Raw genomic sequence first — 27,817 nt, forward strand, 5'->3', positions numbered from 1 at the left:
TGCTGTGTCTGAGCCTTGGGGCATTCCCATTTATAGTGTCCCTTTTTTCAGGGGAGTTCCTGTTGTGGCTCAGTGGTTAACGAATCTGACTAGAAACCATGAGGTTGAGGGTTCGAATCCTGGTCTTGCTCGGTGGGTTAAGGATCCGGCGTTGCGATGAGCTGTGGTGTAAGTCGCAGACGCAGCTCGGATCTGGTGTTGCTGTGGCTCTGGTGTAGGCTGGTGGCTACAGCTCCGATTACACCCCGAGCCCGGGAACCTCCATATGCCGCGGGATCGGCTCTATAAAAGATGAAAAGACAAAAAAAAAAAAAAAAAAAAAAAAGTGTCTCTCTTTTCCACAGAGGAAACAGGCTCCAGACTTAGGCCTTTGCCCTGGTCCTCTCGCCTTGGAAGCTCCCAGGCTGACTCCCTGTAGCACCATAACCAGAGCCTCAGCCTTTTCTCTGTCTCTCTTCTTGTTCTCCTTTCATTCTTCCTGGTCCCGATTATAATATACTTGAGTCGCTCTTCTAAGGCGATGCTCCAGGTCCTGATCAGGGCCAAAAGCCAATTTTTGGAGCTTTCTCCATATGTCTGGCGCCGATTGAGTTATAAATTTGTCTTTAAGAATTATTTGAGGAGTTCCCGTCGTGGCTCAGTGGTTAGTGAATCCGACTAGGAACCATGAGGTTTCGGGTTCGATCCCTGGCCTTGCTCAGTGGGTTAAGGATCCGGCGTTGCTGTGAGCTGTGGTGTAGGTTGCAGACGAGCCTCGGACTCTGCGTTGCTGGGGCTGTGGCCTAGGCTGTCAGCAACAGCTCCGATTAGACCCCCTAGCCGGGGAACCTCCGTATGCCGTGAGTGCAGCCCTAAAGGAAAGAGAAAAAGACAAAACCAAAAAAAGAATTATGTGGCCCTGCACGGATTCTGGGTCCATTGGCGTATGCGTCCTCAGTGTCTTTCTGAGTCTTTCTGAGAAAGCCGATGGACTCTCGTTCCCCTCGACACACCTCCGATGGTTTGGAGTAGTTAACAGGCTTCACTCGTGCTGCCTTTAGTCCCTCAACTATGCAGGTGGTAAAGTGGTTCCTATGCCAATCATCTTTTCCCTCATCAGCAGACCAATTAGGGTTGCTCACAGGGACTGCCTGATGCCCTGTGGGGACTCTTGTTGGTTCCTCTTCAGATCTGCCTCTGGCGTTTTCTAGCACACCGCCCATCTCCCCAGCCTCGGGCGCTTCTAAGGCTTTATTTTTTTCACTTATTGTCAATGTCTGGTTTAGTAATAACAGGACGTCCTTCCAGGCTAACTAGGACTGCGTGAGACCCTGAAAGACCTCAATATATCCCTCTGGGTCATCAGCAAATTTTCCCAAGTCTGTTTTTACCTGCCTTAAGTCCTGAAGCCAAAAAGGCACAAGGACCCGTATGGGTTCCCCTTCTCCGTTTGCCGCCTCTTGCAAAGGGAGTAGAGAGGGATATAACTCTGGCACTGGAGGCGGGAGAGGAGGAGCCTCGGGCAGTATAGGGGAAGGCTGATTAACTTCGGGAGGGTCTGACCCCGCTGGGCCAGGACAAGGTGGGCACCGAGGTCCTGAGGGAGTTGGCATGACGCCCTGCGGAAGCCACAAGCTTTCCTTCCTCAGTGTAGTGTCTTCCTCCTTGCAAAGATCTGACATGAGGCACCCCTGACCATTTCCCTTCTTGTCTACACAGTGGGTCTCTTTGGAGAACAGTAGCAGAATCCAGAGAGCCCTCAGATGGCCATTGCACTCCGTCCGACTGGTTATGCAGCGGCCAGGCTTTCATGCAAAAGAAAATGAACTGTTTCTTTCTCAGAGTCTGAGCATCAAGTTGTTCCCAGTTCTTCAAGGCACGTGTGAGAGGAGTGGCTGCTGAGCTGTGGGCCAGGTTCGAGGAGGGGGCTCCCATCTGAAAAAAGAGAAAAGGCCAGCGTCCAGCGCCTACTATCCTTTCTCAGCTATGGGGGGGTGTCCCCTCTCTTGGAAGGAGCAGCTAGACATTCATGGTCAAATGTCCCACCCGACCCCAGGCCGACTGGAATTAACCACTTCCTTACCCGTGTAACCTCTCCTCCCATCGTCCCCCCCCCATGGCCTGTCTCTGGACAGCGGTGAAGAAACCCAGGCACACAGGCGCTGTCCTGAGCTTGGCAAATTCTGTGCCACTCTGACAAGGCGTGCCCTTGACCTGTGTTGGAAAAGTCTCTGAGCCACAGTCACCGGCTAAGTTGGAGGAACCGGGTGTGGGTTTCTCCAACCAGGGTGAAAGTAAATAGCAAAAAGCAAAACTGACCCTGCCGGGCCCGACCGAGGTCCTTGGCCCAATTCAGATGAATCGGGTTATGAACCCCTTCTCCCTCGCAGGCACGGTAACAGCCCCGGGTGCTCCGAGCATCTAAAGGGCTGTTTCCTTTGCGGTAACAGCAAAGCAAGTGAGAAGGAAACAGATTAGTCCCTTAAAGGACTCCTAAGGAGATCAGGCATCGCTTGACCAGACTATGAGCCAGTCCAGGGGACAAGGCTGAAGTCGTATAAGAGGGGGTACCAATTGGTGGCATCAAAGCCTGGGGGAGGGGGGCGGTGCCAAACTGGCTAAAAATAGCGAGGGGCAGACAGAAGACCGGAAGTGCGATGTAGTGGGATGGACTTATCATTCAAGGGGAGTCCCTAAGCTTACAGAACCAGATTATGAGGGCTTTGTCCATACAGCCCTGGACCTTTTTTCCCGCAGGGCAAGGGGTCTCGTTGCGTCTTGGCCTCTTGGGGGTGCTAAAAGGTGGATTTCCATCAGACTCCGGCCCCTCGACTAGCATCATTTACTGTAAAATGCTGGCTCCTAACAGACTGTACGAGGCAGGGGAGGTGGAGACGAGAGTCTCGTAAGGGGTTAGGGACGCCACTTGAACCCTTCAAGAATTCACAAAAACATTTGTGTTTCTTATATGTCTTTCAAAAACTGCTGACGTTCCTGTCGTGGAGCAGCGGAAACAATCCGACTAGGAACCACGAGGTTGCGGGTTCCATCCCTGGCCTCGCTCAGTGGGTGAAGGATCCTGCGTGACTGTGGCTGTGGTATAGGCTGGCAGCTGTAGCTCCGATTGGACCCCTAGCCTGGGAACCTCCATATGCCCCTGGTGCAGCCCTAAAAAACAAATAATAATAATAATAATAACAAATTGCTAAGCTTCAGAACTATGGTAACCTATGATTTCCCAAATGCTTTACAGAGGCAGAGTAGATAGAGGGAGGAGACCTCGGGATGGGAGACTGGGAGGGAAAGCTTGCTTGGGACTTGGTTCATCCATCTCCAGCTGCCTCCCTCTTGGGACACTCAGTTTGGTGCCTCTGGGCATGTGGCAGGACAGTATAAACTCCCAACAGGACTTCAGGCCGCATAAGGTCGCGCAGGAGCTTAAACAGAACGGCGGATCGGGACTCGGCCCTCGATTCATGTCCAGGCCACGACTCGGGCCCCGCAAGCTCGGTCACGGGTTCCCCCTCCTCTCGGAGGCAAACGAAACTGAATAAAGTAGAAAGTGCCGCGTACCTTGTGAGCGCCGGTGTCGTGGATCAGATCCCGGACGACCCCCCAAAAGAGGATGCTGGAAAGATGTTACCGAATCCGGGTTCTTGTTCAGGGCGCTGAAGCATGACCTTCGAGAACACACAGGCAGCCAGCAAGCAAAGTCTTCAGGACAGGAAAGCACCCAGCTCCCAGCACAGACCCTGGGAGGGGGCAGACGAGTCCCCCTGGCTATTGTCCTATAGGGGGGGTTACCCATTGAGGATGGGGGAACCAGCTTGGGGTCCAGAAAGATGTGGTTTCCTCCCATGGGCCTTGGCCAGTTACCTCTCTCAGTCCTTGTCCACTAGGGGGCTCGGAGGTGGAAACGCCCCCAGGTGTTATGGTGTCTTTGCTCTTCTCCATTCCTCTCATTCCTTTTTGATCAGTTGAGGAGCGGGTTTGTGACTAATTTCCATGCGGGCGTAGGTACACTCCCTACAGTAAACAAGGCCTGTGGGGATGTTGCTCCTTGGAGCCCTTAAGCCACAGACGTTAATCAGTGGCCGTATCAAAGAAGGCATTGGAGGCCGTGCTCCTACACTACCTCCCCGAGTTATTGTCCTGCCTCACAAAGAGCTTTGGAAGCAGAGAGCTTCCCGTTCAAATCCAGATCTGCCTGTTCCTGGCTGGATGGGCCCCGCGGTGCCATGACCCTGACCTCAGAGCTTCTGGGAGGGGGTCGCAAACTCAGATGCCGATGAGGTCCTGGTGAGTGACTGGGTGGCCAGGTATGTTCCCTTCAGGGTCACCTGCCTCCCTCAGCCACAGCCCATCACCAGGTGGGGGATGTGAGAGTTTAGTGTCGACAGATCTGATTTTATTTTTTTCCTCCTCTAAAAGAAATCTGGAATTTGCAGTGAAGTGGCTTGGTGTTTTCAATGTTGGCTAGCCAGTTTAGGGGCTTTTCTTGCTTTATTTTTCGTGATTTGGTTTGGTTTGGTTTGGTTAGCAAGTTTAATTTTTGGAAAAACTGTGCAACTGTAAAGAAGGCCATCCGGGGAATTCCCTGGGGGCTCACTGGGTTAAGGATTAAAAGAAAAAGAAAAGAGGAAGCCTCTCTGGAGGCCACCCCTTGGACCCCTCCAGCCTATAGCGAAGAGTGAGGGGTTCGCCCTTCCCTCCTCCACCTCCTCCTCCATTCTTCTGCCTGGGGGGTCTGGTCACCTCCCTGGTTCCCGTTGTCGCTGCCCCACTGTGTCCTGTGTCCCCCACCCCAGATGTATCCTCTTGACCTGGTGTCTCCCTTTCTCTCTCTCTCTCTCCCTTCTTCTCTCTCCTCAGACACCCCCCGGGCCTCGCCCCAAGACGTGGGTCCAGTGGTGTGGGGGGCTGTGGGCGGGACGCTGCTGGTGCTGCTGCTTCTGGCTGGGGGGTCCTTGGCCTTCATCCTGCTGAGGGTGAGGAGGAGGAGGAAGAGCCCTGGAGGAGGAGCAGACGGCGGCAGAGGAGGGACCTACGATGATCCGAAAACTCAGGTGTTTGGCAATGGGGGCCCCGTCTTCTGGACGCCGACAGCCGCTGGTCCCCTGAGACCAGAGGGCAAGGAGGAGGAGGACGAGGAGGACGAGGAGGAGAAGGGCCTCATGTTGCCCTCACCCCCGGCCATCGAGGACGACATGGAGTCCCAGCTGGACGGCTCTCTGATCTCCCGGCGGGCGGTTTACGTGTGACCCCCGGAGCCAGGCTGACAGAGACAGAGACCGGCCCGCCCCTGCCACACCGGCCAGGGGTTCCAGACTGGTTGAACTCGTTTGTCCGGTCGACTTTGGAGCTCAGATGCTACCTCCCACTTCCTTTCCTGGGATCCGGCGGGAGGTGAACGTCACACACTGGACTTCTGTCTCCAGGGCCGCATGGGGAAGGGGAGGCCGGGGGGAGCTTGGGACTGGGCACCCCCCCCACCCACCAGAGACTCGGGTTTGGCTGCAGCCTGCCCGGCCCCGTGACACTCAGGAGTTAATAAACGCCTTGGAGGAAAACATCGGGGATGTCTCGCAATACATCAGACCCCCCTCCTTGGGGGGTGGGACAGGGACAGCTAGGTCCCCCCCCCCGGGGTGGGGGAAGGACTCCGCTGGAGATTGGGAGCCTGGTGGGGGCCAGACCTGGGGAGACTGGTGGGAGGGGGTGGCCTCCAGTCATCTGGGTCCTTGAAGGATACACTGGATGCCGAGATGCCTATGACCCGTGGGACCCAGAACTGGGCTTAGAGGTTGGGCTTCCAGGACACAGGCTGCTTTCGCTGGTGGAGTGGCCAGACTGCCGGGAGGCCTGAGTTCCCTGGGAGCTCAGAGCTGGGATCCTGGACTCCTGGGCCTCCGGGTGGGGCGGTGCTGTGATCTGATCCTCCCCCAGGTGACCTAGGCTGCTGGGAGGGAGGGCTGCCACCTGCATTCTCAGGGCTCTGAGGGGACCGGGCAGGTGGTAGTGCTGAGCCACCGGAGTGGTCCCACCTCTGGAGGACCCCGCAGTGGTCTTTCCTACCTCCTTCCTGTTCCTTGTCCCCAGGCTGGGCCCAAGGGGCTTTTCAGTGATTTAGAAGGAGGACTCACAGCTCTGTGTCCTTCTCACGCCCCACACCCACCCCATTAGAAAAATCTCCCAGGAGTTCCCGTTGTGGCTCAGTGGTAATGAGCCCAACTAGTATCCATGAGGACACGGGTTCGATCCCTGGCCTTGCTCAGGGGGTTAAGGATCCAGCATTGCTATGAGCTGCGGCCTAGGTTGTGGATGTGGCTCAGATCTGGTGATACTGTGGTGGCCGTTGTGTAGGCTGGCAGCTGCAGCTCCAATTCGAACCCTAGCCTGGGAACCTCAATGCGCCACAAGTGTGGCTCTAAAAATCAAAAAAAAGAAAAATCTAAACCCAGGCTGGGGACTGGTGGGGGCACAGGGTGTGGGTGAGGCTCAGTCTCAGTCACCTCTGCCCTCCTGAGCCCCATGGCCACCTCGCTAAAACGCAGATGGACTTCATCTCTGTTCCCGAGGCAGTCAAGGGCCTCAGGCTGCACCTGAACACCCAGCAGGGGCCTGAGCACCTGGGCGCTGGAGAGGGGGCTTGGTGAGTCTGGTTTTTTGTTTGTTGTTTGTTTGTTTGTTTGTTTGCTGCTTTTTAGGGCCACACTTGCAACATATGGAGGTTCCCAGCCTAGGGGTCAAATTGGAGCTACAGCTGCCGGCCTACACCACAGCCACGGCCACCGCCACATGGGATCTGAGACACATCTGCGATCCACACCACAGCTCACAGCAACGCCGGATCCTTAACCCACCGAGCAAGGCCAGGGATTGAACCTGAATCCTCATGGATCCTAGTCGGGTTCATTAACTGCTGAGCCACAAAGGGAACGCCCATGGCGAGTCTGTTTTTTCCACCAGCAGTGCCTTCCACTTACTTGGGCAGAGCCCGCCCTGCCCTCCCGGACATGCAGGCAGGGTGAGCATGTGTGGCCTGAGCGGCAATTACTCTGATTCCCCCACACCCCGAAGGTGTCCAGACGATGCCGGCTGTGGAACGGAAAGTGGTGGAAGTCGGATAGTCCAGGGAGGCAGGCAGCCTTCCCCCGGCAGCTTTTCCCTCTTGGTCCCCCTGGTGGGGTTGATGGAAGGGGGCAGCCTGTGGGTGGGGGCTTTGGCACAGGGGCTATTTCCTCTGGTTGTTTGTTGTCTGTACCACCCTGTCCAGCCCCCTTCCCCCTCTGTCCCCACTGCCCTCTGCTGCCACCTCCTCCCACCACGGGCAGGTTGTGCCAGGAAGGCAGGCGTAGGAATTTGGTCAGCCTGGCCTAGAGTAGGTCCCTGAGGGTCCCTGCTGGTCCCCTCCTTACGCGGCTAGGAAATGCCAGCTGTGTGCCAGACCCCGCCCCTCGGAGTGCACAGTGTGGAAATTGGCAAGTGAACAGGTGACTGCTCCCATGACAACTCAGGAAGTGGGAGGGCTTGTAAACGAGAGACCTGGGGGCCTGGGCTTCTCTCGACCCTTTTTCCTGTTAGCTTGGATCTCGACCCTTTTTCCTGTTAGCTTGGAGGAGCTGTGATCCTCTGCCCAGGATGACTCCATTCCATACAAAGAAAGAGGGCTTCTGATCCCAATCCCAGAATCACCCCCCTCGCCCAATTTTCTGCCTTTTCTTTCCACCCCACATTACCTCCCCTCAGTTCCCTGCTCTCCCCATCATCACGCTACTCTCTCTGGTCCTATGGCTGCCCGGCTGTCCTTAAAACCAATAGGAGTTCCCGTCGTGGCTCAATGATAACAATCCCAGCTGGTATCCATGAGGATGCGGGTTCGATCCCTGGCCTCACTCAGTGGGTTAAGGATCCGGCATTGCCGTGAGCTGTGGGGTAGGTCGAAGACGTGGCTCGGATCCTTCATTGCTGTGGCTCTGGTGTAGGCCGGCAGCTGCAGCTTTGATTTGACCCCTAGCCTGGGCACGTCCATATGCCGCAGATCTGGCCCTAAAAAAAAAGCAAAAAATAAAGAAGAACAATGGGAGGCTTCCTCCCCAGGACCTTTGCACTGGCCATCGGCCCTGCCCGGAATGCTCTGCAGTGCTCATGGCTTGCTCGCTGCTACTCCTTCAGGTCTTTGCACAAATGTCACCTAGCAGTAAGGCTCTCTGTCCACCCTTGAGGGCCCCTGCTCCGTCATGTACCACCTTCCCATGTACCACATCCTCTCTCACCTGGCACATTAGCTACTATGTTCATTTCTCTTTTGGTCGTTGGTCTCCTCGATCCCAAAAAACAAGTCCCTTGGGACTGGGACTTGTATATGTTTTGTTGACCACTCTGTCACACAATAATTGCTCAGTAAGAATGAAGAGAATTTTTTCCAAAAAGTCCCCTGCCCTGGGCAGAGGAGGTGGGCAGGTAGGTGGTGACTTGGGGGTAGGGGCAGAGCTGGAAATAAGGTGCTCTGGTTTCCTCTTTGTTGGCTGCCCCATGGCACATAGAGTTCCCAGGACAGGGATCAGACCTGAGCCGCGGTTGCGACCTAAGCCACAGCTGTGGCCACATCAGATCCTTAACCCGCTGTGCCAGCCAGGGATTAAACCTGCGTCCCGGTGTTCCCAAGATACCGCTGATCCCATTGCACCGTGGAGGGGACTGCTGTGGTTTCCTGCTAGAGATTTTCTTACTCTGTCCCTCTGTTTGCAGAGACGCCCAACACAGCAGGCGCAGGGGCCACAGGTGGCATCATTGGGGGCATCATTGCTGCCATCATTGCTACTGCTGTGGCCGCCACGGGCATCCTCATCTGTCGGCAGCAGCGGAAGGAGCAGAGGCTGCAGGGGGCTGAGGAGGAGGAGGAGTGAGTGATGGGCCCTAGGAAGTGGGTGGGGGAGGGGTCCCAGAACTAGGGAGGGCAGGGCGGGGCAGTAGGCTGGGAGGAGGTCATCCATAAGGGCAGTGTGAATCAGAGTGACCCCCAAAGCACTATGACTTAAATGGAGGGAAAAGCATGGGTATGGCAGTTCTGCTCTGTGATGTCATCAGAGCCCAGGCTCCTGCTATCTCATTGTTCCGCCTACGCAAGAGCCTGGACTTCCTTCCCATTTCAAGATGGCTCCCCTCTCTTGTATCATTGTCTCCGTACATGACAACTAGACATGGCCATCCTGGCCTCAATGACCCCATTCCTGCCAGTGGGAAAGGGAAAGAGAAATGGAAGGCTGTCAGCAGCCCTGTAAGGGAGCCCATCACGTCCTCTCCTTTCCCATTGGACAGAATCTAGTCACATGGCTGCTCCAGCTGCAGAGGAAGCTGGGAAATGTAGTCTTTGTTCTCGATAGCCATGTCCCCAGCCAAAATCTCTATTACTAGGAGGAAAGAGGAGCCTGGATATTGAGGGACACTACCCCTACTTCTCTGTATAGAGCACTTGCTGTGTGCCAGGCTTGGTAAGATGCATCTTACACATGCGATTTCAATGAAGCCCCATGAGGCACCAGTCCCTCCCCTCAGGAAGCCTACAACAAGCCCCCGTACCAACTTCAGCCACAAGGCAAGCAGACATCAGAAGCAAGAGAGGCTACAACTCTATTGTCTGCAAAAAGGAGACCACATCAAAAATCTATAAAAATGAAAAGGCAAAGAATTATGACTCAGATAAGGGAGTAAGAAAAAAACCCAGAAAAGCAGCTAGGTGATCTGGAGATTATCAGCCTCCAGGAAAAAGACTGATGATAGTGAAGATGATTCAAGAATTGGGAATAGGAGTTTCCATTGTGGCTCAGTGGTTAATGAATCCGACTAGGAACCATGAGGTTGCGGGTTTGATCCCTGGCCTCACTCAGTGGGTTAAGGATCTGGCATTGCCATGAGCTGTGATGTAGGTCACAGATGCAGCTCGGACTCCTCATTGCTGTGGCTCTGGCGTAGGCCAGCAGCTATAGCTCTGATTAGACCCCTAGCCTGGGAACCTCCATATGCCACGGGAGTGGCCCAAGAAATGGCAAAAAAAAGACAAAAAAAAAAAATTGGAAATAAACTGGTGGGCAAAGATCGATAAATTACAAGAAACACTGAGCAAAGAAATACAAGGTTTAAGGAGTAAGCAAGCAGAGGTGCAAAATACAATGACTGAAATAAAAAATTCATTAGAAGCAACCAACAGCAGAATACAGGAGGCAGAAGAACAAATAAGCGAGGTGGAGGACAGACTAGTGGAAATCACTGATGTGGAACAGAGAAGATAAAAAAGATTGAAAAGAAATGAAGACAAAAGAATGGAAAAAAAAAAGAAAAAGAGAGAAAGAAGAAATGAAGACAATTTAAGAGAGCTTGGGGACACCATTAAACGCACCGACATCCAACATTATAGAGGCGCCAGAAGGAGAAGAGAGAAAGGGCTTGAAAAAATATTTGGAGAGATAATAGCCGAAAACGTCCCAGACATGGGAAAGGAACCACTCCCTCAAACAAGGAAGCACAACGAGTACCATACAAAATAAACCCAAGGAGGAACACCCCAAGACACATATTAATCAAACTGACCAAAATTAAAAGACAAAGAGAAAACGCTGAAAGCAGCTAGGGAAAAGAAACAAATAACATACAAGGGAACCCCGGTAAGGTTATCTGCAGATTTTTCAGCAGAAACTCTGCAGGCCAGGAGGAAGTGGCATGATAAAGTGATGAAAGGAAAAAACCTCCAACCAAGACTACTGTACCCTGGAGTTCCCGTTGTGGCTCAGCAGTTAATGAATCTGACTAGTATCCATGAAGACACGGGTTCGATCCGTGGCCTCGCTCAGTGGGTTCAGGATCCAGCATTGCCGTGAGCTGTGGTGTAGGTTGCAGACTCAGCACAGATCTGGCATTGCTGTGGCTGTGGTGTAGGCCAGCAGCTATAGCTCCGATTGGACTGCCAGCCTGGGAACCTCCATGTGCTGCAAAAAAAAAAAAAAAAAAAAAAAATGGATTACTCTACCCAGCAATGCTTTCAGATTTGAAGGAGGAAAATCAAAAGCTTTATAGACAAGCAAAAGCGAAGAGAATTCAGCACCGCTAAACCAGCTTTACAACAAATACTAAAGGAACTTCTCTAGGTGGAAAAGAAAAGGTCGCAACTAGAAACAAAAAAATGACAAATGACAAGGCTCACTGGCAAAGGCAAACATAGAGTAAATGTGGGAACTCATCCACACCCCAATATAGCTCCCCAAACCAGAACTACTGAGAAGAGGGGGAGCACAATTGCAGGACGCCGGAAATGCCCTTGCAATTAAGAAACCAGCAACTCAAGGAAGCCTCACGTCCGCTCGTTCGTTCCATGGGAATTCAGAAAGTACCCACCTGGGGCAAAGCCCTCAAAGTTAGGGACACAATGAACCTTTCAAAGATGTCCACACACGTAAACATATCATACCATGGACATCTAAATTCTCAGAGAGAGCTAAGGATACCCATTTTGTCCAAGAGGAAACAGGTTTCAGAGAGCCGAAAGCACTTGCTGAAATTTATCCTGCAAGAAAGTGTCCTGGGGGCAAAGTGGTCCTGAAATACGGCTACCCAGCCTGTGTGAGGGGGACACGTGTTAAAAGTGCATATTCCTGGGAGTTCCCATTGTGGTTCAGCAGGTTAAGAACCCAGCCTGGCCTCCGTGAGGATATGGGTTCAAGCCCTGGCCTCTCTCAGTGAGTTGCAGCTGCAGCTCGGGTTCCATCCCTGGACCAGGAACTTCTGTATGCGGGAGCCAGGGGGAGGGTGGCCAAAAAAGAAAAAAAATGGGTACGCCTGGGCTTACATCAAATCTACCGAATCAGAACTTTTGCAAGAAGAGTTTGGTGCCCAGATTTATAACAAGCTGCCTGCGATGCATAAGAAAGTGTGTGAAGCTCTGTCTCAGTCACCCAGGCAATGCAGACCAGCGACTTGCTATTGTTCCCCTTTGCTTTTCTTTTCTTTTTTTTTTCTTTTTCTTTTTCTTTTTTTTTTTTTTTTTTTTTTTTTTTTTTTTTGGCTTTTTAGGGCTGCACCTGTGGCATATGGAAGTTCCCAGGCTAGAGGTTGAATCGGAGCCACAACAGCTGGCCACAGCCACGCCAGATCCGAACCACGTCTTTGACCTATAACACAGCGTGCGGCAGTGCCGGTTCCTTAACCCACTGAGGGAGGCCAGGGATCAAATCCATGTCCCGATGGATACTGGCCAAGTTCGTTACCGCTGAGCCACTGTGGGAACTCTGATCCCTTTTTCTAAGCCCATGAGACCCAGTGGTGCCTGAGATGGCCTTGACCCTGCCCTCTTGGGGTTCACAGTCTGGAGGAGACAGACCTGTCCCTAGGCAGCGACAGTCCAGCACAGCCAGCAATAGGCTAGGGAAGCTGAGGGAGCTACACGAGGCCAGAGGGGGCACCTGACTCAGCTTGAAAGGTCAAGGAAGATTTCCTGGAGGCGGGGACATCCAAGCTGGGGCTTGAAGGCATAGTCAGCAGCCATCATCATTACAGATACAGGATGCTCTGGTCTGTGCGTAGGTAGAATGACAGAATCTAACATAATTCGGGGGACAGGAAAGCATTTCATTCACTTTTTTCATTTTTTCTTTTAACACGATTTTCCCTTCATGCCCCATAGTGGGTTGTGGGAACACCCCGTTGGCAGCATCAGATCTGGTTTTTTGCCCTCATGTGGCTCATAGTGCGGCACAGCCGCTGGATGATACCGGAAGTAATGTTTCATATACAAACCCAGCAAGCACCCCACGAGGAAGATGTAGCTAGTTATGATCATATACCAGGAGTTTCCTAATCCTCCCGGAGAGCCAGGAGAGAAGAAGGGTGGAGGAGTTAGCTGGGCAAGGGGACATGGGCAGTGGAAAGGGGATCAGGCAGAGTCAAGAACTGTGCTGGGGCCCTGGGCTACCAGGCTTCTCGGGGCTTGGCCTCCACCTGACCTGCCTTCTCCCCCACAGCCTGGAGGGGCCTCCCTCATACAAGCCGCCGACGCCCAAGGCGAAGCTGGAGGAGCCAGAGATGGTGAGCCCTCCCCCTGGAACCCCCAGCTGCCCCACCGTCCCGCCCACGTTTCCCCACAGTGGCCGGGGCTGGGAGGGAGGGCTGACTGGAGAGGCTGACTGCGAGGGGGTCCTGACCCGTCCCTCTCTCTCCCGTTACAGCCTTCCCAGCTCTTCACGCTGGGGGCCTCGGAGCACAGCCCGCTCAAGACTCCCTACTTTGATGCTGGCGCCCCATGCCCTGAACAGGTAGGTGCTCTGGAGAGGACAGAGTTGGGTTTGGTGTCTGGGTTAAAGGGCCTCCTGACCTAAGAGGTCACACACTAAAGATTACAATGCAAGTTCAGGGCTGTGTCTCTGAACTTTTTTGCTTGTTTGTTTGCTTTTTAGGGCTGCACCTGCAGCACAGGGAAGTTCCCAGGCTAGGGGTTGGATCAGAGCTACAGCTGCCGGCCTCCACCACAGCCACAGCAATGCAGGATCTGAGCCACGTCTGTGACCGACACCACAGCTCACGGCACCGCCGGATCCTTAACCCACTGAGTGGGGCCAGGAATCCATTGCTTCCTCATGGATCCTAGTCGGGTTCGTTAACCGCTGAGCCATGAAGGGAACTCCTGTATCTCTGAATTTAAAGCACTGAGATGCATCTAGAATTCAGGGGCGAAGGTCATGGTCGTAAAAGTCCAAGGATACGAGGTTAAAGTCATCAGAGAAGACTGGTCGAGCATCTCCATTTGCCGGACACTGTGCCCAGAGCTGGGACAAGACATGGTCCCTGCCCTTAGTGGCCTCCTGGAGGTCAGGTGTAGGATGTTGAGTTGGAGACAAATCGAGTTTCAAAGGTCTATTAGAGGTGAAGCTTAGGTCAAGATTGAAGTCTGGAGTTCCCATCGTGGCTCAGTGGTAATGAGTCCAACTAGTATCCTTGAGGATGCAGGTTCAACCCATGGCCTCATTCAGTGGGTTAAGGATCCAGCATTGCTACGAGCTGTGGTGTAGGTCGCAGACCCGGCTTGGATCCTGTGTTGCTGTGGCTGTGGTGTAGGCAGGCAGCTGCAGCTCCGATTAAACCCCTAGCCTGGGATGCACTGGGCATGGCCCTAAAAAAAATATGAAAGGAAAAGAAAAGAGAGGCTCAGGATTGCTGGGTGGGGTTCACGCCCTGGGCTTTCAGTTAGGGACGAGCCATATGTTTGCTCCAGGGCAACATCTGTCCACGTGACAAGGGCTGATATTGAGTGAGGTCTGCTTGGCACAGGAGAGGGTGGTCAGGATTTGGGGGTCAAGGAGCAGATTGAGATTCTGTGTCATGCTCAAGAGGTGACCTTGGGCTCATTCCCTCTGCGCCCCCAGGAAATGCCTCGATACCATGAGTTGCCCACCTTGGAAGAGCGGTCAGGGCCCCTGCTGCTTGGGGCCACAAGCGTGGGGTCCCCCATCCTGGTGCCCCCAGGGCCACCTGCTGCGGAGAGGGTTTCCCTGGATCTGGAGGACGAGGAGGAGGAGGAAGACTATCTGGACAAGATCAACCCCATCTATGATGCCCTGTCCTACTCCAGCCCCTCTGACTCCTACCAGGGCAAAGGGTTTGTCATGTCTCGGGCCATGTATGTGTAAACTGCCATGGCCCTGGCCTCTCGCCTCTCTTTTTTGATCCCTCAGCTTTCTGCCAGGGATGTAGGACTCCTTGACCTCTGGCCAGGCCACTGTCAGTTAACACACATGCATCTCATCTGAATTCTACTCCGGTGGCTCTGCTAAGACTTCTAATCCATGATCTCTGACCCAGAGAAATGGGCCATGACAATGGAAACACCTTGACTCTTGAGGGGCTGGGGAAGGTATGTTTCTGCACAACCTCTCACCCAAGGACCCCTAAGACTGTGACCTTAGATCATACCTCTCATGTCTCACCATCTCCAGATCCACCCCCCAAAAAAATCCCAAAGAAGACCCCAGATCGCTGATTTGTCCTCAGACGGTGACTCCCAGTAGGTCTGCTGGGGTGGGTGTTGGGGGCATCCTGCTGCTCAGACCTGAGCCCTCCAGGTGGCAGAGCTCCTCTCACCCAGTCCCCACCCTGCCCCCCAAAAGTGGAAGGGAGGGGAGTCCCCAGCTCAAAGCAGAACTTCCCCATCTCCTCCCTCCTGCAGGCAGGAGTCTCAGGGTACAGACCCTTCCCTGAGCCCCCACTACCCCATTTCCTATCTACAGGGAACTAAGCCCCAACTCAGGGCTACATGGGGTGAGCCTCATGCTGAGTGTGCCTTGCTGACCCCAGCCTTGGGAGAATTTGCTGTTACTTTGAAAACTACTGAGTCCCTTTACTCCTGTCCAGTGGGATTGGACCAAGCATCTCCCTGGATGGGAAAGTGGATCACCTGGGTTTGGGGATGTGATATTGTTTTGTAATAGAGCATTTCCTACAAGATACAAGTTTGTACTTTGACCAGGTCTCACCTAGTGTTTTTTTTGTGGGCTGTGAAGGGGATGGAGATGGAACAGGATGGGAAATGAATAGGGGGCTGAGGACTTGAGGGAATCAGTAGACCAGAAGTCAAGACAGGTTACAGACAAAAAGAAAAAGGACAAAAGATATGACAAAGATAATGGAGGGCCTAAAGAGCAAGAATGCATAAGCCAAAAACGTAGTGATGGGTAATGGAAGGAGAGGGGAAGGAGTCCAGGCATGGTGGTTAAGGAAAAGGAATCCTCAACAGTAATCTAATGAATAATAGACAGAAATAAAGGGAACAAAGGAGAAATAGCAGTAATTAAGTACGAGGGGCTTGGGCGTAATGAATAAACGGCAATAAAAACAGGCCAAAAGCAAAAGTATTAATGTTTTATTTCATTTATTTATTTATTTATTTATTTATTTATTTTCGTCTTTTTGCCTTTTCTTGAGCCGCTCCTGCGGCATATGGAGGTTCCCAGGCTAGGGGTCGAATCAGAGCTGTAGCCGCCGACCTAGACCACGGCCACAGCAACGCGGGATCCAAGCCTACACCACAGCTCACCACAACGCGGGATCCTTAACCCACTGAGAAAGACCAGGGATCGAACCTACAACCTCATGGTTCCTAGTCGGATTCGTTAACCACTGCGCCACGACGGGAACTCCAGTATTGTTTTAATAGGAGCTCAGGGCACGATGGGTAATAGATCCGAATGAATAAGCCAGGGACAGAGGGATGAATAATGGAGCTGATGTGTAATGGACCCAAAACTAGATGCTCAATTAAGGAAGAGCTAGAAGAATGAAGGGAATGAACGGGCATAAAGGGGCTAAAGGTAGTACAGGCAACCAAACTGAAATGAATGGGACGGAAGGCATGCTGGGTAATGGGACCTGAATGAATGGGCCAAAGATAGAAGCCGCAGCGACTTGGCCAGGGGTGGGAGGAGACCCAGAAGACATCATGGGTAACGAAAGGGGTGGGTCTACGGCAACTGTCCTGTTAAATAGGTAAGGGGCATTGTGGGTAACAAGAAACAGGACAGGGTTCATGTAACGGGTTAGAATTCTCCCGTGGCACTGTGGGAACGGCCAGCACTTCCGGCTTTCGGTCCGCGACTCAGGACTAGGGGGCCGCCCCTTTGCCGCGAAGCCTGGTGGGACGCGAGGCCTGACCTTGCTGCCTAGCAGCCTCTGCCGCGCAACCCACCTTTATCCATGTCCTTTGACCCCGGCACTTTAGCCAATGAACACACCAGATAGATTACGTCAATAGGGTAGGACCTTGTACCTGCCGGAGCCAATCAGGATGCGTCAAGGACCAAGGCCGACCAATAAACATGGCAACTTCGCCGCGGGGCGGAGTCGAAAGTGTGGGGGGGGTGACTTCTGGAAAGGGGCGGAGGCGATACGTCAAAAGGGCGTTGCAAAGCAAGCAGCACAGGCCAATGGCGGGCGAGCACCGGAACCCGCGGCATCGCGAACCAATCGGCGTGGGCTCTCCAAGCCAGTGGGAAGGACGGGGAGGTGTGCTTTGACCTGTCTGCGAGTGGGAACCAACAGAAAAGGACGTTCCAAGGAAGTGGGTGGAACTCTCATCCACGACACCAATAGTAAGGCCAGACCCTGAAGCCGGTGGGCGGACGCAAGGGCCCGTTAAACCAATGGACTGGGGGGGGCGGGGCGACGGTGGCGGCGGCGGCGGCAGCGGGTTCGGTTGCGCGTGGCGCACGGGGTGGGAGCGGAGCCCAGACCGGGAGGAGGCGCTGCCGCGGGTGAGAACCGGGGTTACGAGCAAGGGGGTGTTGGCTGGGGACAGGGCTTGGAGCCCGTGGGCCTTGACCTCTGCCCTCTGACCCTTCCCTTTGCAGGCGACCATGGGGAACGTCTTGGCCGCTAGTTCGCCGCCTGCAGGGCCGCCGCCGCCACCTGCGCCTCCCCTCGTGGGACTGCCTTCGCCTCCGCCCTCTCCTCCCGGCTTCACGCTGCCGCCGCTCGGGGGCGGCCTGGGCGCTGGGGCTGGTACAGGTCGAGGTTCCGAACGGACCCCTGGGACTGCGGCCGCTAACGCTGGAGGGACCGGGGATGATGGGGCCTGTGGCTGCCTGCCCAACCCGGGCACGTTCGAGGAGTGCCACCGGAAGTGCAAGGGTGAGGGGCTAGGGGCCCGGCGGGAGTGTGATGGCCCGGATCTCGGGGGGAGGGGGAGAACACTGAGGACCTTGGGAATTGGCACGGACCACTGGAATCATTGAACACAGCGTTAGGAGCTGATGTTGGAGTCGAATGGTGCAACGTTGAACTCGGGGCTTAGAACGATGGGATCAAATGGTGGAACCTTGGGATGGAATGCCAAGGCAGCAGAGAAAAGCTTTAGGGACCTCAGGAACCCCAGGAATCAGCCAAGCCAGCCTCATGTGATCGTGAGGGAAACTGAGGCCCAAGGTCACCGTGACAGCAAGGGGCAGTGGGGGTAGAAGCCAAGGCTTTTGGATCCCGATGTGGAATAGTTATGATGGAAGAGTGGTGGCCACATCCTGAGCACTGGCACTCAGTACGTGTTAACTCATGAAACCCTTGCAATAGTTCTATGCGGTGAATATCCTCAACTTCCAGTTGATAAAATTGACAGACTGAGATGAGTTGACGTGTCTCCTGTCACACTGGCAGTAAGTGGTGGCCCTGGGATTTGGATGTAGGCAAAGGCCTTGATCCTGAGCACATCAAAACACTAGGCTGTTTTGCCTCTGTATTGGTTGGGGTACTTTGCAATGTGTTGCTTGTGGGTACCTGGGGAATGGAGAGTGAGGATTCTAGGGAAGGAAGGCACCTGAGAAGAGGTGTGTGTGTGTGTGTGTGTGTGTGTGTGTGTGTGTGTGTGTGTGTGTTCGGTGTGTTCGGAGTGTGACAACCAGCATTCTCTCTTTCTCAGAGCTGTTTCCTATTCAGATGGAAGGTGTCAAGCTCACAGTCAACAAAGGTTTGAGTAATCATTTCCAGGTGAGCCTTCCTGGGCCCCTCTTCCTCCAGGGGTCATCCCCCCCATCCCCCTGCATCTGCCCACACAGCCCTTTTATTGCAGCCTAAAGGTGTGGGCTCCTTGCTGCCAGACTAACCACTCCGTGGCGACCAGTGTAGAGTCTGGGGACCAAGAGTCCAGAAATAATGCACCTCACCCCCAACCAGCATCCAGGCAGGAATAAAGTGCCAGGCGTGTGCCCCAGCCCTGGCACATCCCTCCTCTAAGCTTCCAATCTAGTCAGGGCACACCTCCCAGTCTTCATCTTCAGCCCAGCCCAGCCTGATAGGAAAGCTAGATTGACAAGGATCCCGGATCCTGGGCTGGAGGGGAGCTGTCCTAGGCATGAGCTCAGCTGCATTCCTTGGGCAGGGGCGTGGTCCTCGGACTCATCGCCACAGCCCTCCCTCTTTTCCCAGGTGAACCATACAGTCGCCCTCAGCACAATCGGGGAGTCCAACTACCACTTTGGGGTCACGTACGTGGGGACAAAGCAGCTGAGTCCCACAGAGGTGAGCTTCCTTTTGCCATTCATTCATTGTATCTTTCTTGTAACACATAATGCAGCCAAACAGGTAAAGAAGGCTTTGTCAGTAGGAGGTCAGAGCTGCCAAGGGTGTTGGGACGTGCTGTCTGTCTCTCCAAGGTGCCCTGGAGCCTGGGTCATTTCTTCATCCTGCCCTCCACTTCTCAGCCTAGCCCTGTGCCGAGAGAAGCTGAGGACGCCAAGGTCACCAGTGATGACCCAGAGTGGGCAGGGCTGGGCTGTGTGGATCCTTGCTGGGCTTCGAAGGCCAAGCTAGGCATTTCACCTCGGGGGCACTAGGGGGCAGTGGAGAGCCACTGAAAGATTTGAACGAGGGAAAGACAGGCCAAGAGGAGGCCAGATGAATGCTTTGGAACTGGCATTTCTCAAGTTGTCTGGAGGCTATTAAGGGAGTGGAAAAAACTGGGGGCCTGGAAGGAGGTTGGGCCAGGACACGGGTGGGCTTAAGGGACTAAATTAGTCTTTGCTTATGTTAACCATTTCCAGGTAATTTACTCAACCAACCTTCCTTGCACCCCCATTCTGTGCCCAGCCCTGTGCTGGGGACATAGCAGTGATTCAAACAGACATGGGGCTCACAGCCCAGTGGAGAAAGGGAACAGGCCTGTCCCCAGACAGCAGTAGTCCAGGGTGGGCAAGACTGAGATGGGAGAACCCAAAAGCAGTGTGAGCTCAGAGGAGAGCCTGGGTCAGCCTAGGTGGCCTTGGAGGGCTTCTTGGAGGAGAAGACCCAATCTGAGGCTTCCTAATCCTCGGCTTCTCACCGAGGCCCATCATGGGTGTTCTTCCCTAATGCTAGATCTCTGACCTCTAACCCTGTCCTCTGCCCCACAGGCGTTCCCCGTGCTGGTGGGTGACATGGACAATAGCGGCAGCCTCAATGCTCAGGTCATTCACCAGCTGGGCCCCGGCCTCAGGTCCAAGATGGCCATCCAGGTGAGGGGGAGTCGGTGGCTCCCCGTACCCCTCTGAGCCCCAGGCTGCTCTTGTCCTTGCGCGCCATGCACAGAGAAGCCCCACATACTGAAACATTGGGTTTAGAACAGAAAGAGGTTTGTTGTGAGGACCAAGCAGGGAGCAGGCGTGGCCTATGCGCTGAAGTCCCCAGCTTCCCAGTAGTTTTTCGGTTGTTTGGTTGGTTGGTTGGGTTTTTTTTTGGTTTTTGGTTTTCTTCTCTTAGAGCTGCACTCACGGCATATGAAAGTTCCCAGGCTAGAGGTCAAATCGCTGCAGCCGCCTACACCACAGTTCACAGCAACACCAGATCCTTAACTTGCTGAGCAAGGCCAGGGATCAAACCCGCGCCAATCATGTATACTTGTTGGGTTCGTTACTGCTGAGCCAGAAGGGGAACTTTTGTTTGTTTGTTTTTGTTGTTATTTTCTTCTTTTTTGGCCGCTCCGAGGCATATGGAGTTCCCAGGCCAGGGATCCGATCCAAGCTGCAGTTGCAACCTGTGCTGCAGCTGTGGCAGCACTGGATCCTTAACCCACTTCACTGGGCCAGGGATCGAACCTGTGGCCTGGTGCTGCAGAGATGCTGGCGATTCCGTTGCACCATAGCAGGAACTCCAAACTCCCTAATAGTTTTCAGGAAGGAGTTTTTCAAGGCAGACCTGAGGGGAGGGCTACAGGGCATGCGCCTTTCTTCGGGTTGGTCGGTGGACTGGAATAGAGTGGTACACCCGGAATCTGTGCTCAGCCTGAAGGTACCCACCTCCCAGGGGTGGGGGCCCTCGTCCCTATGGAGGAGCTCAAAGGCGCGTATGGTTGGCGTGCACCTGAGGAGGTTCTGAGACTCCGCCTTATCGTGGCAGCTGATTGACTGCCTTCCCTTTGTTTTCGCTTTGCCTCGCTTTTCCATTTAGTAGAATTTGGAGGTCTAGGAGGCTGAAACCTTTTTCCTACATACAAGAAAAAAAGGTGGAGTTCCCGTTGTGGCTCAGCAGGTTAAGAACCTGATTAGCATCCACAAGGGTGCAGGTTCTATCCCTGGCCCCGCTCAGTGGGTTAAGGATCTGGCATTGCCACAAGCTGTGGTATAAGGTCACAGACGTGGCCCTGATCCCGTGTTACTGTGGCTGTGGTGTAGGCCGGCAGCTATAGCTCCAGTTCGACCCCTAGCTTGGGAACTTCCATGTGCCGCGGGTGGGCCCCTAAAAAGAAAAGGGGGAAAGGCTTTTTGGACCTGGGAGGGCCCCATGGGGTCCTGCTAGGTTGTACCCTCACGCCTGCCCCTCCCCCTCCCTCCCAGACCCAGCAGTCGAAGTTTGTGAACTGGCAGGTGGATGGGGAGTACCGGGGCTCCGACTTCACGGCAGCCGTTACCCTGGGGAACCCAGATGTCCTGGTGGGTTCAGGTAAGAGGCACAGGGCCTGGAGGATGGCTCGAATCCCAGTCCCAGCTTCACCAACAAATCCATTTCTCGTACTCCCCCGCCCCTTCCTGCCGTCCAAGAAATGGCCTGAGACAGGTGTGACTTCAGAACATCAAACTGCACAACTCAGATTTGGCTGGAATCCAGCCAAAACCCAGGCTGGGGCTCAGAACCACTGTGTTGTTTGTTTGTTTCATTAGAATGGCGTGTGTGGTCTCAGGACCTACTGCGAGGTTCAGGTTCTCTCTGTCTCTACACAGAGGAATTCAGCAAGACGCCAAGTGATGGCTGAGAAATAGATTCATGGAGAGAGATACACAGAGAAGGCCCTGGAAGATCCGCATTCCGCCAACAGAATGCGGTCCATCGCAAAGGGCCAGAGAGCCGCCCTGACAGCAACACCCCTCTGACAGGGCGGGGGCCTCTCAGACCCACAGAAGTGGGGTGCTGGGTTTTCCGGGGCTGGGTCATTTCACAGGCTAACGAGCGCCAGCATTAGTCCAGCCACTGGGGGGAGGGGCGGGGATGTCCAGAAATTGGGTTGCGCCCACTTGGTCCCTTTGCTGGTTGGCTTTGGACCTGTCCTGGGACCCTTGGGCATGTCATTTGAGCATTAATGTAGGTCAGGATGGAAGGAGGGCCCAAGGTCCCTGGAGTCTTCCACCATCTAGGCCACAATTGGTTCCAGTGTGGTTGTGTGTCCTCAAGGGCCTTGTCATTCTTTTGAAGGTTGTGCCCTGCCCCCTTCCCGCCCTATTTCAGTCGCGTTGTGGATGAGAAAGCAGGTTCAGGCCCCAGCTCTGCCCCTGACCTGGCGCCACCGTGGGCACGTCCATCGCCTCCGAGGGCCTTGCTTTCCTCATCTGTGAAGTCAGGTTGCCTCACAGGGTCGTTGAGTAGGTCATGGGAGTTCACGTGCTTCCCACGGGATCAGGCACCCAATGGGTCCCCAGGAGCGGAGCTGCTCCCGCTATTACTTGCGGGGCCCTGGGGTTGGTCCAGGGCACAGGACAGCCCGCTCGGCAGGCGGGGCCCATGCAGTTGAAGGGAGGCGGGGAGGTGGCACGGGGCTGAGGAGGCAGTTTCCCGTCTGGGTTGCCTGGGCCAGGGCCTCCCACCCTCTCCACCCTGCTTCCCCTTTTCACGTCCCGTCCATGGGTGTCCGTCTTTGATGTCTCCGCATGCGCGGGGCGAGGCTTCCTCACTCACGTACCAGCTGTGTTCTCTCTCCAGAGGACACGGTTGTCAGCGGGGACAATCACGTCTGTCCTCTGGGAGCCTCTGTTCTAGTGAGCCACAGAAAGCGGCCCACAAGGGCCAGGGGCGATGGTGCTGGGGAGAAAGACGGCAGCCTCAGGAGGGGTGGCTGGGTGGGTGGGGTCTCTGCAGACCCCCATCCCAACGGGAAGGCTTCATTACATAGGCGGTGTTTAAAGGCAGACTGGAGGGTGTCAGGGAAGGGGCCCCGCAGACCTTCAGCCGGAAGGACCAGCAGGTGCCAAGGCCCTGAGGTGGGAGCCTTCACCGGCCCCCTCCAGGAGGACTGCAGCTGGGATTGGTGCCAAAACTCCATCCGCAGATGCTGAATAGGAACGGAGAGTTGGGGTGAAGGAGGAGATGCCTTTATTGCTTTGCCAGGCAGAGGGGGCCCAGCAGGCTAATGCCTTAAAGCCTGTGCTCCCCTTGGGAGTGATGAGAAGTGGTTTCATGGTTTGGGGAGTGGCAAATGGGCCGTAGGTAAGGAGCAGGGTTGAGGTGGCCTGTGCTGTTTCTCCAAGCCGGTGTGTGTCGGCCCTGGGACCAGTTCATTGGTCTTTCTCCTGCGTGAAGACTGCTTCATCCAGTAGCTCTTCCCTTTTGGGGGGTTTAGTTCTGCAGAAAGGCATATAGGTATCGTTCTGTACATTCCTTGAGGAGGAACCGGGACCTGCCCCTAGGCTGCCCTGCTCCTCCCTCGACTCCGCATCCCCTCCCCTCCCTGCGTATCAGCTGCCCTTTGGAACTCAGGGAAGGTCATGGAGGTGGAGGCTTATTCCCTGAGAACAAGAAACGGGGGACACAGAAAGGCTTGGATGCCCAGGAGCCCTCTTTCATCTGCCGTCCCTGCCGCTTGGAACTTTCTGGTCTTGCCGTGGCCAAATGAGTGCATGTCAGGCCGCGCAGCCAGCTCATGAGGCTTCAGAGATCCCCACTTCCTCGCCTGCCCCCCCACACCAGGACAGCATCTCTTCCCAGGCAGGAGGATGTGGCTGCCTCACCACTGTGTGCCTAGCGCCTGGAACCGTGCTGGGAACAGAGTATGCGCTCAGAGAAATCCTGAGCAGTGGCCACATCAGGCCCCGTCTATCACCCCACGCCCCCTTGTCAGGCCCTCAGCACCCCATGTGCGCATCCTTCATCCTGTCCTTCAGGCACTAGGGATCGAGCCATGAGGGTGCAGCAGGGAGGAGGACTCCGCAGGGGAGGCCCCGCCACCTTAGGCGCTGCTGTCTCCTCGCAGCCGCGCGGCTACTGCTGACCGTGGTTGTGCGCAGTTGCTCGGAGGGGAATCCAGAGACCAGAGAGGAGGGCAGGCCCCGGGGGGCAGGCCCAGAAGCTGGGGTGTAAGACGCTCTGGGGTCTCTTGGCACTGGGTCCCCGTCATGGCTGGAGACTCAAGTTGAAGTCCCTGTGTGACCTCTGAATGGTCACCTTTCTCTCTGGGGCCTCAGAGTCGCCCTCTGTTGAAGGAGGAGCTGCTCCTGGCTGGGGGTGTGCTGCTGATGGTTACAGCCGGCTCCAGGGGTCGGGCTGGTGTGGGGGGGGTATCTGTATCCTCTACTCACAGGGAGAAGAAAAGGACAGCTGCTCACTTGGGGCGGGGGGTGGGGGGAACCAGCTCCAGCCCACCCTAACCCCGCTAGTGGCAGCCCCTCCCGGATGTGCCTGCTCCCTCAGGCAGCCCCAGTCGTGCCTCGCATCTGCCTGGGAAGCATCTTCTGGAATCTGGGTTCACACCTCTTACTCGTGTCCCCAGGGCTTCCACCCAGTCCCACCCCAGCTCCGGGCGGTCCCGTTCCCGCCGTCCCTTCTGCTCCAGTCCTGCACACCGCTTGGCCAGCCGCGTGCTTCCCAAGCTGGCTCTCGCCTGTCCTGTCAGGCCAGGAACCTTCGGTTCCCCATCCCGCTCCATTTCTGATGATCTCCCTGTCTCTGCAGAGGTGTATCTTGTTTCCCGTTTCTCTGTCACCGCCGCCTCTGTGTCCCCCGCGCTCTGGCTCCTGGTTCTTCCCATCTGCAGAGAGGGCGTCCCGGTGTCTGTCTGTTCCCCGGGGCGCCGCAGGCCGACGGGAAGGAGTCTCGGTCCTGGGGCTCAAGAGCCTCAGCTGTAGCGTGACTCTGAGCCTGGGCGTGGGAAGTGGAGAAGCCTGGATTCTGTCTCTGACCCATTTTGTGACCTTGTGGGAGTGTCTTAATCCCTCAGCCTCCGTGGCCGCCTCTGTCAGTAGAGGCGAAGGGACGTAGAGGAGATGAGGTTCTCTGGGGCCTGGGAGGCCGACCTCAGAGCCCTGTGACCCACTCCAGCAACGGGCCCACGTGGGAGGTGTGAGGCTCCCGCAGGGAGAGCCCAGAAGGCTGCCTGGAGCAGGCCTCCAGCCTGGCCCCCTGCCTGGCCAGAAACTAGCCTGCAAGCCGAAGTAATACCTCACCGTCTGGCCCGCAGGAATCCTCGTGGCCCACTACCTCCAGAGCATCACGCCGTGTCTGGCGCTGGGCGGAGAGCTGGTCTACCACCGGCGGCCCGGGGAGGAGGGCACCGTTATGTCACTAGCTGGGAAATACACACGTGAGCCTGGGGGCCCTGGACTCTGGGGCCGAGGGTGGAGGGACCTGGGGTCGAGGGAGGTTGGTGGGGAACATGGGTTCCTGGATGCCCACACCCCCTTGAAACCTGCCTACCTCTCCTTGTAGTGAACAACTGGTTGGCGACAGTAACACTGGGTCAGGCGGGCATGCACGCGACGTATTACCACAAAGCCAGCGACCAGGTGAGCTGGTCCAAGGACCGGCCAGAAGGGCATGCTTGCTGGCCGTGGGGTGTGGGGTGCCAGGGGCTAGGGGGCTGACCTCGCATGTTGCCCTGGCCCCTCCAGCTACAGGTGGGTGTGGAGTTCGAGGCCAGCACAAGGATGCAGGACACAAGTGTCTCCTTCGGGTACCAGCTGGATCTGCCCAAGGCCAATCTCCTCTTCAAAGGTACGGGTCTCTCTCTCCGTGTTTGGGGAACAGGCGAGAGGTGGCTCCGCTCTGAACCGGTGTGGAGGCCAGAGGAGGCACGGGGGCCAGCGTGCTGGGCCCCAAGCTTTGCGCTCACCAGTCTCCCTCCCCAGCCCGCTCTTTTCTTTTGTCACGAGTGGAGGGCAAATTAGAGCACAGCCCGGCTGTCCCACTAGCTAATGTTCAGGAGGTGGCACGGTCACAGCTGGATGCAAGCCCTCCCCGAGGCTGACTTAAGTTTCTTCTAGGCCCCCCGTGGTTCTCAGGCTTGGGGTGTGGGGACCGCCCCGGAAAGGCCGCTTCCGTCAGCCTGGGCTTCCAAAGGCAGCTTGGAGGCCCAGGGAGGGGCTTGGCCCTGAAGCCTGCCTCCCCTGCTCACTTCTGGCCGCTGACTCTGTGGTCAGCCCCGAGCCCAGGGCTGGGGCTGGGTCCCAGCTCTGCTCCTCTGCTCGGGTTCAGTGGGGCGTGGGGCGGCTCCAGGCCCTTGCACACCCAGCGGGTCTGGTGCGGAGGCCCTAGAGGGGATCTCAGTCTTTCCTTCAGCGGATGCTCAGCACCTGCTCTGCGCCCATCCCCAGGTGGCTCCCCACCCCCCGGAGCTCAGCGGGAGGGACAGTCCCATCCCCAGAGAGCAGAGCAGCGACCCAGTGTGGACGGGCCTGGGGCCAGGGGGTCTCTGAGCTCAGAGCAGGACAGGGGCGGCGCTCTGGACGCCTGCAGTCTGGCTGGTGGTGTCTGAGCCGGGCTGGAGGGCGGCTCTTAGTGCGGCTGCGTACCCACAGGCTCCGTGGACAGCAACTGGATCGTGGGCGCCACGCTGGAGAAGAAGCTCCCGCCCCTGCCCCTGACGCTGGCCCTGGGGGCCTTCCTGAATCACCGGAAGAACAAGTTCCAGTGCGGCTTTGGCCTCACCATTGGCTGAGCCCCTGCTGGGCCCCGCCTTCCACGCCCTTCCTCCTTCAGCCCCACCTCCACCGCCCCCTGCCACGGAGGGGAGACCTGAGCCCCCCTCCCCCTCCCTTCCCTCCCTCCTTGGGGGTCAGGGGGGCAGCGGAAAGGAGGGGACGCATCACCCCAGTAGCGGAGGGGGGATTCTGGAACCACGGGCACATCAGGACTCGGAGGACCAGCAGCAGCGTGCCCGGTGGGCCTGGGGTCCAGGAAGGCATTCTGGAATCGAAGAGCACGCGAGATTCTGAGCACCAGGGGCAGAGGCGGCCAGACAACCTCAGGGAGGTGTTGGGGTGTCCCCGTCCCCCGAAGGGCCCCGGGCCCTGCCCCGAGGGGGCAGCAAGAAGAGCTTCCCGTCCCCGGTCCGTCCCCCGCCCACTTTCCCCACCACCCCTCGCTCGGTATAAATCATGTTTATAAGTTATGGAAGAACCGGGACATTTTACAGAAAAAAAACAAAAAAAACAACAAAAAATATACATGGAAAAAAAAGCAAACAAATGAACTGAGAGGCCTCTTCCTCTGTGTGGCGTGACCGTGGCCCGTTTGGCTGCTCCCTTGACCTGACCTCCTGTGCTGCCAGGTGGGGGTGCGAACAGCCAGGGGGTCATACCTGGTCACTGGCCACACCACCTCCCTGTGCCCTTCCCAGCAGGGACATCTCGGGCCTCCCCTCATCAGGAGGGCGAGGTCTGGTGGTCACTCACCTCAGCTTGGCCTGGCCAGCACAGCCGCTGGGGACTTTGTCCCTGCAAACCAAGCAGCGGGGCTGGGGGCAGGGAGTTGGGACTCCTTGGGGGTCTTGCTTCCCAAAGGGGCAGGGGATGAAGGGATGCCAGGACATGGAATAGGAAGCTCAGAGCTTTTAAGAAGCTTCAGGAGGAGTTCCTATTATGGCTTAGTAGCTTAAGAACCGGACTGGCATCCCAAGAGGACACAGGTTCAATTCCTGGCTTTGTTCAGTGGGTTAGGCGTTGCCATGAGCTGTGGTGTAGGTCATAGGTCACAGATGTGGCTTGTGGCCCTAAAAAGCAAAAAAAAAAAAGTACCTGGAAAAGCTTCAGAGTCAGTTACTTCAGAGGGGCAAAGGCCTGGACTCCTGGCCCCTGGTGGGGATAGAGGATGGGGGCAGGGTCACCTGTGTCTCGGCCTGTGGCCTGTGGGAGTTCCC

General features: G+C 55.8%; 2 protein-coding genes across 18 annotated transcripts in view; both read left to right on the top strand.

The window, feature by feature from the left end:
- The window catches only part of NECTIN2 (nectin cell adhesion molecule 2), a 40,871-nt gene extending 25,385 nt beyond the window's left edge, over positions 1-15,486 (top strand). For 4 of the 16 annotated variants that reach the window (XR_014804737.1, XR_014804735.1, XR_002344387.2 and 1 more), the window contains 4 exons: positions 8,731-8,884; positions 12,993-13,056; positions 13,197-13,283; positions 14,391-15,486. Coding sequence is in view for 5 of the 16 variants with exons in the window: in XM_005653278.3 (XP_005653335.1) it covers positions 8,731-8,884; positions 12,993-13,056; positions 13,197-13,283; positions 14,391-14,654 (569 nt within the window). In the remaining 11 variants the exon portion in view is untranslated. 16 annotated transcript variants of the gene reach the window in all.
- A 1,723-nt stretch (positions 15,487-17,209) lies between these two features.
- Positions 17,210-27,147, top strand: TOMM40 (translocase of outer mitochondrial membrane 40). Of its 2 annotated transcripts, XM_021093446.2 has the most exons (10): positions 17,210-17,270; positions 17,367-17,646; positions 18,428-18,495; positions 18,934-19,026; positions 19,896-19,997; positions 21,315-21,420; positions 25,142-25,264; positions 25,390-25,466; positions 25,572-25,674; positions 26,478-27,147. In XM_021093446.2, exons 2-10 carry the CDS (start codon positions 17,373-17,375, stop codon positions 26,615-26,617), a joined length of 1,086 nt encoding a protein of 361 aa, XP_020949105.2. In that variant the 5' UTR covers positions 17,210-17,270; positions 17,367-17,372; the 3' UTR covers positions 26,618-27,147. The 2 variants fall into 2 exon arrangements, with proteins under 2 accessions (XP_020949105.2, NP_001302677.1); NM_001315748.1 differs by lacking the exon at positions 17,210-17,270 and having other exon boundaries at positions 17,366-17,646; positions 26,478-26,621.
- The last annotated feature ends 670 nt before the right edge of the window (positions 27,148-27,817 follow it).

Source organism: Sus scrofa, chromosome 6 (assembly GCF_054392235.1).
Source record: "Sus scrofa isolate SSC_HxYL_T2T_F1_AM1 chromosome 6, Sscrofa_HxYL_maternal_Yorkshire_Landrace_v2.0, whole genome shotgun sequence".
In the NCBI taxonomy this organism is placed as follows: domain Eukaryota; kingdom Metazoa; phylum Chordata; class Mammalia; order Artiodactyla; family Suidae; genus Sus; species Sus scrofa.